The sequence below is a fragment of the Rhinolophus ferrumequinum genome, chromosome 3 (assembly GCF_004115265.2).
Source record: "Rhinolophus ferrumequinum isolate MPI-CBG mRhiFer1 chromosome 3, mRhiFer1_v1.p, whole genome shotgun sequence".
Taxonomy (NCBI): domain Eukaryota; kingdom Metazoa; phylum Chordata; class Mammalia; order Chiroptera; family Rhinolophidae; genus Rhinolophus; species Rhinolophus ferrumequinum.
The window spans coordinates 87,051,304-87,062,445 of record NC_046286.1 but is presented as its reverse complement, the minus strand read 5'-3'; the positions used below and the strand labels follow the sequence as shown (position 1 = coordinate 87,062,445).

Genomic DNA, 11,142 nt, shown 5'->3' with positions numbered 1-11,142 from the left:
CAAAAGAGCTATTCTCTGCCAGCCAGCTATAAGAATAAATCCGTGAAGATTGGAACGAAGAAGCAACTGCTTTGCCTTTTTTATTTTATATTTTTTAAAAATTCGGAGCCAGAAGGAGCCAACGTGCCCCTTCCAGAAGTGAAGCACTGAAGCGTGTGGACGGACATCCCTCTCACCGGCCCTGTCGTCTCTGGGACGCGCGGTGTGACGCATTCCCCGCAGGCAGTACACTTGTCCTGGCGAGAGGGAAATCCATTAAGCCTGAGTCGTGCGCGTTCCACTTTTCAGGGTACCTGGGCGCAGGAAAACTCCGGCGGACTCTCCTGGAGAGGAGACCATGCCCCCCCAGTCTCTTTGCAACCTCTCCCAGCCAGCCGGCGCGAATCAGAGCGGTGTCTATCCCGGGGTGTCGGACAGGGATTTCCTGCCCGCCCCCGACGGGACCACCGCCGAGTTTGTGATCCGCTGTGTGATCCCGTCCCTCTACCTGCTCATCATCACGGTGGGCTTGCTGGGCAATATCATGCTGGTGAAGATCTTCATCACCAACAGCGCCATGAGGAGCGTCCCCAACATCTTCATCTCCAACTTGGCCGCCGGGGACATGCTGCTGCTTCTCACCTGTGTCCCCGTGGATGCCTCGCGCTACTTCTTTGACGAGTGGATGTTCGGGAAGGTGGGCTGCAAACTGATCCCTGTCATCCAGCTCACCTCCGTGGGGGTGTCTGTATTTACTCTCACTGCTCTCAGCGCGGACAGGTAAGGGCACAGGTAGTGGTGGGATGGCCTAGAAAAGTGGTAGGAAGTGCACCTGGGAGAGGAGGAGAAAGGAATAGCTGGGGGGAGGAAGAGGAGATGGGAGAGAGGGAGTATCTGGGAATTAGTAAAAAAAAAAAAACAAAACACGTTAAAGTGGACTGAGATTTGAAGCTTGAAAAACATACAAAAATTATTACTTTTTAGATAATTAAAATTGCATTATTTTGAAATTAGTTTTAAAATTGCATGTAATAAATAGTCTTCCTTCTCCCCTCTACATACCTTGGGAATCTTTATTTCCTATATCATTAAAAGGCTATAGAATAAATGGCCAACAGACCTTCTATCTTGTGTAAGCTTTCTGTGTGTGCCTTAAATCTGAGACGTTAACTTTCCTTATTTGGTAGTTTAACAACCTGATAGGTAAGAATGTCTGCCTTAATATTAGGGAAATGCTTGATTCTGATTTTTTTCCAAATAAGAGGAAACATCATCTACACTTATTAACTAATTTCTGCTATTTATTTGAAGAAAAAACAACTAGAGTAGTAAATGACAGATGACTTTACACATACTTTTTGTTTTAATTACTCAAGTCAAGTGATATATATATATATAAATTTATAAATATATATATTTTTTTCTCCCACAAAGAGGTAGGTACCAAAATTTTGTATCTTAAAACAGTGTTGTAAAAATACATCTTTGATATCAAATCTACTTTTCACATACTTTTAAAGGTGGGCAGTGTCCAGTATTCTACCTTGTAGATCAACTAGTTTAGCTGCGTCATTTTCCAAGTGAGGATATTGAGGCCCAGGGAATGTAAGTTCCCCTGGCAGAGCTGAGAGAATCCAGTGCTACTACTGCAGGCTCTCTACATTCTAAATGGTTTCACACATTTAAGCAGGAGGGATGTCTGGATGGAGGTGGGAGCAAAATGTCCAGTTGGGCATCATTGCATGGAGCGGTACTCTAATTCCCTCAGGGGTATAAACAATTGAAGTCGGATGATTAAGGTGGTGTTCACTCTCCTTTTTAATTTTACACATTGTTAGTAATGAAAAATGAGTCCATCTAAATTTCCTGACACGTACAATAATACCCGTACCTCACTTTGGCATTGAAAAGTTCATCTTCATTGAAAGAAGACAATATGCAGTGGACAGCCACTGTCGTTTTAAACCCAATGCTATTGATTGTTTCTTGTTTGTGTAATATTTTTTTCTAAAACCACATTCCTATAAAAATGGGTGCCATTGGATAAATTACACACCTGACTTTATGACACGGTTTCTATTATCTTTTAAACAAGTTTTCTTTAAATTCATAATTAAAATGTGACTTTGTAATTTAACTGCCCTTCCTTAGGGGACCTATTTTAAATAGAAAGTTTTTAAAAATTCTACTTAGTTATTAGAATAAAACTTAATGGATAGCTATCACTATAACATTTAAAATTACTATCATGATGCTTTCATTTTTAAAGGCAATGTTAATAGCAAGACCTAGGACTTGAGTATATTTCACACTTCTTTTTTCTATTGTCATGGAGACAGGTAAATTGGCTCTGACAAAGGTTAGAGAAAATGCTATTCCTCACATATTTACTGACTTTTCCAGTTTCTTATGTGTATTATGTATTTTGTAAATTAAAGCATGGATACTTTAATAATAATGATAAATAAAGGTGGGTTGCCTTTTCTACATGGTGCAGAAACTACTCTGGCCTATCAGTATGTATTTTGGAAATATAAATTAAGGAACTGAAATAACTGGTGATGAAATTATACAATACATCCCAAACATTACCTGAAATGGTTTGAAAATGTTTTGTTATATATCGTCTATACTTCTGTTGTTCTTCCAGAACATAGTAATCTAAGTGTTTATTTGTACTTGATCTCCTCATACTTTATCTCACCAAATATTTTGATTCTTGGGGATTTGGAAACAAGTATAAGACTAATTGCACTTAGCACTGTGCTAAGTTTTTTTGCATGAGTTTATTATCCTTAAATGCTATGAGGTAGGCACTAAATTACCATTTTAAACTGAAGAAAACTAAGGCTTGAAATTAAGCAACATTTTCATGATCTCACAGTGAAGGAGGCAGCATTTGAAACCAGTTCCAAGCTTGCAGTCTTTACCATTAAGCCACATTATTACTTAGTAAAAAGAAATTACTAATTTTTTTTCTGTTTAATGGCAGACTGAAAAATTGAAACAAAGCACCCAAGAATAATTTTAAAAAGATGGCAAAAGCTGATTCATTAGATTCAATAGAATGAAAGAATGTCATAAACGTAATTGCAAAATAAAAGAAACACCTTGAGTTCAAAATGAAGTAATGATCGTAACAAGAGGATAATTGAAAAATAAAAGAGTTTTTATGATAGTTTTTAAACAACAAATTCAATAGTTTGTTAAACCAAACCAAATATTCTACCTTCATGAAATGGCTGAACTGTCTCCCTAAGAAAATAAAGGTAGACAGTTTAGAAATAGAGATCACAGTAGTATAGAAAAAGAAACAGGAAGATAATTAGATTTTGGAAAGCATGTAGCAATGTAAAACGGCAAGTTGATGTTATATGTCGTTGATGACAGCATCACTGGATAGCAGAAACTGAAATAAGAAATACAATATTTATGAATCTACCTTCCTTCGTGTGTAAATCACCTAGTTTCATATGGGTGGTATGGGTGACACTTTTGTTACTTGTGATTATTAACCCTTGACTTTCCAAATTCTTATGAGTGGCTTCAGCTGATTCATCCTTAAGATTAAGTTCATTTGTGTCCACTGTGGCTGTGCCTCAAAGGCATTTCATAACCACAATGGGGGGAGAGACAGTACATGATCTGCAGTGGTGACCGTAGTGCTCTCAGTTTATTTTTTTACTTTTATCTTGCTGGATTTTTTGGTTACTGTTTTAAAAATTACTTCTTTTGCTCACTCACATTAAATAGCTGATTAAAAGTATTTGCATGTTCTATGTTGTATTCTTTCTATTTACTACCAGTTTTACACGAACACTTTCCCATCCCCAGTGTTGGGACATGTGTACTGTGATACGCGGTAGGTGGAATTCCATCGATCACATTTTGATCGTGGTTTGCATTATAGATATCTTCTTCATTATCTACTATGGTAACTGCATTTCCAAACTTAGAATACTATTTCTTTCATTCTTGAAAACCTTTTGGCCTCTAAAAACCCATAATTAAAATGCAAAGTAACTTTCAAGAATGAGTTCTCCTTTTTCCTTTATAGCAAAAATTCCTACAGATTCCTAGTGCTAAACTATAAATGTTATCGTTTTATGTACTTACAAGTGTAAAACTAGATATCATTTCCATACTCTGTTTTTTTTATATAACTGTTAACTAAAATGCATTTACAAATTAAAATTTATAAATCTATAAAACAATAAAAATGAAATTAATATTAATTGAATGTACCAGGTTATGTTGTTTTTTTCTGAAACAAAATAGCCAATGTTGGATTGAAGGGAAAAATAATATTGCACCTAATCTGACTAAAGTGCCTATGTATTAATAATCTCAAGCTTTTGTTCGCTACTTAGTATAAACAGATTTTGTGCCGTAACTGAGCTACTTCTCTTAGGTATGAACCTTGAATCATTCATATCATACCAAAGCAAACAGATAATTTCTTCAGCATAACTGTTCGTTAAAATATTGAAACAGATCAACTGTGGCCCTTAGGTCTAACACTCCCAAGGCTTTAGGAAGCTTTTTCATTAGTCTTTGTCTAGTGCTGAGCGAGAGGGTCATTATTTATTTGTTTGGTGGTTTCTCACCAGAATTCTTGACAGAAGCTTGGTACTGATTAACCAGCTAGACCTGACTGGAAATGCTTTCTTCTTTGGTCCACAGCCCTGGGCAGTATGCTGAGAAGCTCCTACTTCTCTCAGTAGGTGCTGAGATCGGTACTCAGCCTGCTTCTAAGCTCTTCTGAAGAGTTCAGGCTGGCTATAGATACTTAAGAAAAGAGTCCACACTCACCCTACAGATAACCCATGTTTCCAAGTGATGACATTCATTTTCACCTTCTTCCAAAAGAATCTGAGGTAGCTTAAAGATAAAGATACATATAACATACAGGGAATAAAAAAGGGAGGAAAACCAGGTATAGGGAAAATAAAAGTGACCCATACTTTCAGGAAATGTGAGTGTTGTATTTGTTTGAGAGCTTTCTAGCTGCCAATTCAAAAGGACAATTTGTTTTGCATAACAAGTGTTCAGTTGTTATTTTTACATAGCTGTAGACACAAGATGAATTGCAATCTGCACTTAATTTATTACTTTTTAATTTGAATCTATATGGCTCTTCCTTAAATAAAGGTTGTTATATTTGACTCCAATAAATCAGATATCTTTTATTCATTAGTCTCAAATAATTCTAGCTTACTTACTTTTCCCTTCTAATTCTCACATTGAATTAGGTGCTATACAACCCTTGCAATATTCACACTATTGCCATAATTTATATGTTACTTTATAAGCTTTGAAGATTATTCATCCACCTTGACCTAAAACCTTTGGGACACACTATAAATTAGGAGAGAATAAACCAGGCTGGGGCTTATGGAATCTAGCTCCTAGTCCTGCACCTGTTACATTCAAATGTTCAAGTTGGACAAAATGATAAGACAGCACAAACAGCATGCCCATAAGGCACTATTTTCTTCAGTTTTAAAATAAGCATGATATTTTCAACTGTACAGTTGAGGGTCCTAAAATGGGATACTACCACCTCCCTCTCTGAGTATTGAGCAAAGAGTGACTCAAAGAGAAGGCACACTTGGTAATCAGGGAGGCAACTGGATGCCTAGTTCGGTGTTCCAGCGCAAGGCCTATTGCGCTATCCCACGTTACCACATGTCAGACAAGTCTCTTAATTATTCATGCTGCTTCTCTTTGTCCACTTCTAGATGGAAATAAAGACCTTCTAAGATGTACTGGTCAGACTTTTGCCCCGAGTGATACAATAAATAGGGAGCCATCCGTTCTGGCCGAGCCATAAGATCAGACAGTAAAGTTCAACACGTACTTATTGTTAGTTGTCACCAGTAGTGCAGTTCCTATTTGTGTGTGTCAACCCCCAAAATAACAATTTACCTTGGTCCTTCCAATTGCAGATTGCCCAGGAGGGTTGACCAATTTCCTAGGTCTTATATAGGTTTTGGACAATATTTTGTTATTGTTTATTAGATTATTTATTATTGTTCATAGATTTTCTTCAGCTTGTTGGAGAACCTCAGACACACCCTAAATATACTGACAACCTGGTATTTTCAATGTTCATTCATTTTTCTATATAGAACACATGTCTTCATCAAACTTCCATTTATTTTTTATCCTGTGTTTTCTGTTTTTGTTCTTTTAGTCTCATTTGTTTCCACATGACCAAGGTTATTTTCATTTTTATGCTCCAAAGTGATGATCCAGCCTAATTTTGCCAGCTTCAAACTTAATGAGCTATCTCTTAACTTATTGTTTTAATTATTGATGCAAAACATTAAATGTTATTAGGTCCACAGCCTATCCCTCGTGAACACTGCTAATTAATTAAGGTTGTTCGCAATATCTTCTATTTCCAGTTATTCAAAGGTCTTCATGGGGAGCAAGAATAAATGCTAAACCTTCACTTCTTCCTAACACCTCCCTTGATTCATCTATTTGTTATTAATTTTAATTTTTTTCTTAATCAGCTTTTCAATAAGAATATTTTTTCAACTTCCAATGTAGATCTTCTTCTTTCTTTTGTTATTTGTGTATTTAAAGGGAATATGGTCCCAGCATAAACAGACCAAACAAACAAACAAAACTGGAACTATTCTAGAAGGAGAAAAAAACTAAGCATTTTCTCTATTAGACCCATAGATATATGATAACTTGAAAACTAGAAAGATCTTCTAGAATTTAAAAATAATGATAATTCAGAAGAAAGGATGTAAACTAAAGTTAATAAATTATCTTAGAAAATAAAACCAAAAAGAAGGTAGAAATGAGTTTGATAAAGTCAAAAATTAAGAAAGAAGAAGAACTGAGATTCAAGCACGGGGCTTCAATTATTCAGAGAGGTGGTTTAATCCTTTAGAAAAGGATTAAATTCAAGTAAATGGAAAATTATGTAAATGAAAAAAATTACCACGTAGTAACTCTAGGAAAATCAGAGCCATGTGTAAGAAAGAGAACATCCTCATAATATACTACTTAACTCTGCAGTGAGTGCTATTTTTTAGTCATAATAGTTATGTATTGATTATATGATAAACACTTAATATACCTTACTAAACCAGGAAATTGGGAATGAAGGAAATAGATGTAGTAGAGAGAAAATCTTCAACTACCATAACAGGATGTCAAGAACTAAGGGTTATAATATTTGATTCAAGAGTCAGTGACGAGCATTTTTTAGATATATAGAGGAAATGATGTGAAATTTGTTTTAACTCAGGAGTGGGACTTGAGATATAACAAGGGATGTCTATTTTTTCTTCATAGGACTCTTAATGCTCTCTGATTCAGAAAACAAACAAACAAACAAACCTCTGTGACTGTATTAATCTGATTAAAAAATAAAGCAGAAAAAAATAGCTCCTTCTAGTTATTGATTATAACTCTCCTTTAAATTTCTTAAGAATATGAAATGAAACAATAGGAGAAGGGAACACAAGCTGAGTGAGTTCTGCCATGTGTGAAATCTGGGTAAAATGCATGATGGCGTGCTATTTAATTTGGTTTTGAAGCCCCTTGCTATTCCTCCACTTTAATTTCTATACATTTCCTGTTTCATGTGGGAAGATCCTTCAGATCAAAATGCAAACGGCCTTTCTCTTACTGAAGGTCTGGGGATGACACTTTGATGAAAGTCAGGACAGAGAGGGAGGATCCAGAGAGCTGGTTTGAGGCTGGGAGCTCTTATGTCCTGTGGGGAATGGGTAGCATCTTTACAGAACCTCAGAAAGAGTCCTTAACCGCTTATTATGTAGCTTGAGATATTTTGAATTTTTAGAACATTAGGCTAAATCAAGTGTAAATACAGGGTTATGGTATAGTGTATATCTGCTCATTGCCAGACACCTCACTGTAGCAGGTGCTCCATACATTTTCTTTCTAATCACAAAAGTTTGAGGGAAGTGTTTTTATCCCCAATTTACAAAGAAAGAAAAAGACCCTCAGTGATTTTTCAACGGATATCAGAGAAAACACCTCAGATTTGTTTGACTAAAGTCACGGTTTACTGTTTATTGTTAACTTCCTAGGTATACCTTAACCTGAAATATTTTCAAAGACAAATATAAATAATTTGAAGTTTACATACAATTTTTTGCTTTGTTTGCATTATTATTGATTGAGTTAATTGTAGAAGGTTTGGATAGTTTAGGCCATTGGGTTCTGAAGTGTGGTTTCTTTACTGTTATGATGGTGTCAGGTGGGAGAAGAGATGATGTCATGAGGTCCAGACATTAAATAAATTTGAACTATAAAGATAGAGTATTATTCCATTGCTTTCAGTTCTTATGATTGAATTATGGAGAAACACCCAGTTTGAATTAGTCTGTCAGATTTACTCATGTCCTTAGAAAAAAAGTGTGGAACTCAGGCTCAGAAGCTCAAGAAGAGTATCAAGGTAGACTTTGATGATATTATTTTTGTGGACGTTTTATATTTTGTGGTTAATGCATATTATAGCAATTATAATAGTGAGAGATTTTTTGAAAATACAAGTATTTAAAGAATAACATTTAATAAATGAGGATACTTGTAGTACGTGTGGATTTTGAAAAAAAAAACAACACAAAACTGTGTAAGCACTAAACAAATTACTACAATTTGGGAAATGACAACTTCAGATATTTTCCTCTGTCTTCCTGTCTTTTTCTGTGCTAATAAGCAGTGGAATGACTTTCAGACTGAGACTCCAGGGATCTTAGATATTCCATACACTACAGAACAGCTAGGGAATAATGGAGTGTTGGCACCTCTCTCTTAGAAAGATTTCTTTTTCCTGTCTTTCCTCTCCCTTCCCCTCCCCTCCCCTCTCCTTTCCTCCCTCTTCTCTCCTCCTGTCCCCTCCTCCCCCCTCCCCTGTCTTTTCTTCTTTCTTAAGAGTAATTTGTGATATATTGTCTTCCCAGGTACAGAGCCATTGTAAATCCCATGGACATCCAGATGTCAGGGGCGGTGCTGTGGACCTGTGTGAAGGCCCTCGGCATCTGGGTAGTTTCTGTGCTGCTGGCTGTTCCTGAAGCAGTGTTTTCAGAAGTGGTGCGCATTGATAGCTTGGATAATGGCAGCTTCACAGCGTGCGTTCCCTACCCTCAGACTGATGAATTACATCCAAAGATTCATTCAGTGCTCGTCTTCTTGGTCTATTTCCTCATACCCCTTGCTATTATTAGTGTTTATTATTATCATATTGCAAAGACATTAATTAAAAGTGTACATAATCTTCCTGGAGAATACAATGAACATACCAAAAAGCAGGTAAGCCTGTGCATGCGTGTGTGCGTGCGCGTGTTGGGGATGGGCTGGTCAGCTGCACTAACTGCTATTTTGTGTTCTATTTCACGGGCTCTCATTACTAGGAAGGATTGTAAGAGTCAGAGGGCCATGACCTGGCCTGAACTAGAAGGAGCATTGGGGGGTCTCTAATATGTGGCCATGTCCTAGCTCTGTTATGGCTCACTGAGATCCAGCTTCTCCGCCATTTGGGCCTGGGACCATTAGAACGTCTTGGAAGGGTTTTTGCTTTTTTTTTTCTTTTTCTTTTTTAACATGCATTTTAACCTATGAGAATATTTCTTTGTATTTGCAGATGGAAACACGGAAACGCCTGGCAAAAATTGTGTTGGTTTTTGTGGGCTGCTTTGTCTTCTGTTGGTTTCCAAATCACATCCTCTACATGTATAGGTCTTTCAACTACAACCAGATTGACCCATCTCTAGGCCATATGATCGTCACTTTAGTTGCTCGGGTTCTGAGCTTTTGCAATTCTTGTGTCAATCCATTTGCTCTTTATCTACTCAGCGAAAGCTTCAGGAGGCATTTCAATAGCCAGCTCTGTTGTGGGAGGAAGTCCTATGCGGAGAGATCAACCAGCTACTTAGTCAGCTCTTCTGCAGTGCGTATGACATCTCTGAAAAACAACGCTAAGAAGGCAGTGACCAATTCTGTTTTACTAAATGGGCATAGCATGAAGCAGGAAATGGCACTGTGAGTTTCACCATTCAACTCACTACCTGGAAAGAACTTACTTTTCTGTTTCTATTGAGTAGAGCAAAAAAAAGCAATTTTCTCTTTCTTGCTAGTTCTCAGCTAATTCATTAGATAATTTCATGATTGACTTAGAAAAGGCAAGGCAAATTACATTTAAAAATGTGTATTACATTAAAAGTGATTCAAAAAGCAATTCTATGTGTGTATAAATCAATAATGCTTCAGGATTTAAGCTGTTGCTAGAGTCAACTTTAGTGTATTTATCTTAAATTTGTTTTATCTTGAAACAGGAAATAAATTCCTGTATTGACTCAATGATTCAATGGGGGTAATACTGAAACTCCTAATGTTTGAAATACAAGTCATATTTTCCGAGTGAATTTTACTCCTTCCTAGGGCATGTATATATCTCCTTTGTTTGAATAAAATAATTAAAAATTCAAACGGTGAAACTTAATCATAAGGCAATAACATTTATTGTAATTCTTTGTGTGATTAATCATAATTTATAGAAATATACCGGTAACTTCTAGGTATGTGATTAGAAGGTCTGAGGGCATTACTATTATAAATGGTAAAAGATATCATCTGAATATGATTTCCATGATGAATATAAAATAGATATCATGTGTTCCAAATGATAAAACTGTGACTCAGAAATTGGCATGGTCACCTTTCTGTGCTTTTCCTAAATCCCTGAATATTTGGATGATTCTGTTATAGCTCTGATAAGATTTGTGTAATTCTGGTGAATTCAACCATGAAATCATCATTTCTTGCAACAGCCAGCTGACAAGGTAAGTTTACTCTGCGTGCTATCACAATTCTCTCTGAATAAATGTCTTGGATTTTTTTCACCAAAATATAAAGATGGTATTGATTAAATTCTAAAAGCTACCCCTTCTTAAGTATGTATCTATAAGTCTAACATTTGGATTAATATATTTCGTACTATTTTCTCTTTCCATATTTGCTGAGTGGAAAGAAAACTGTTAGTATACTAAGTTCTTTCTTCAATATCTCTAACCTATACTACTGAAGATATGAAATTCTCAATTGTATGTAGCAGTGGGAAGAATAAACACAAGAAAATTGCCTATGATAGTTAATAATAATAATGATAATGAA

General features: G+C 36.1%; 1 protein-coding gene across 1 annotated transcript; it reads left to right on the top strand.

Moving 5' to 3' along the window:
• Positions 1 to 203: 203 nt before the first annotated feature.
• Positions 204 to 10,051, top strand: NMBR (neuromedin B receptor). The gene is made up of 3 exons (XM_033103284.1): positions 204 to 759; positions 8,934 to 9,282; positions 9,614 to 10,051. The coding sequence occupies exons 1-3, from the start codon at positions 338 to 340 to the stop codon at positions 10,013 to 10,015; spliced, it is 1,173 nt and encodes a 390-aa protein (XP_032959175.1). The 5' UTR covers positions 204 to 337; the 3' UTR covers positions 10,016 to 10,051.
• Positions 10,052 to 11,142: the final 1,091 nt, after the last annotated feature.

Bases quoted from the DNA above. Each gene is read 5' to 3' on its own strand.
- NMBR (XM_033103284.1), top strand. From the start codon at position 338: ATGCCCCCCCAGTCTCTTTGCAACCTCTCCCAGCCAGCCGGCGCGAAT. The intron at 760-8,933 runs GTAAGGGCACAG...TTGTCTTCCCAG, and splicing joins ACTGCTCTCAGCGCGGACAG to GTACAGAGCCATTGTAAATC. The intron at 9,283-9,613 runs GTAAGCCTGTGC...TTGTATTTGCAG, and splicing joins ATGAACATACCAAAAAGCAG to ATGGAAACACGGAAACGCCT.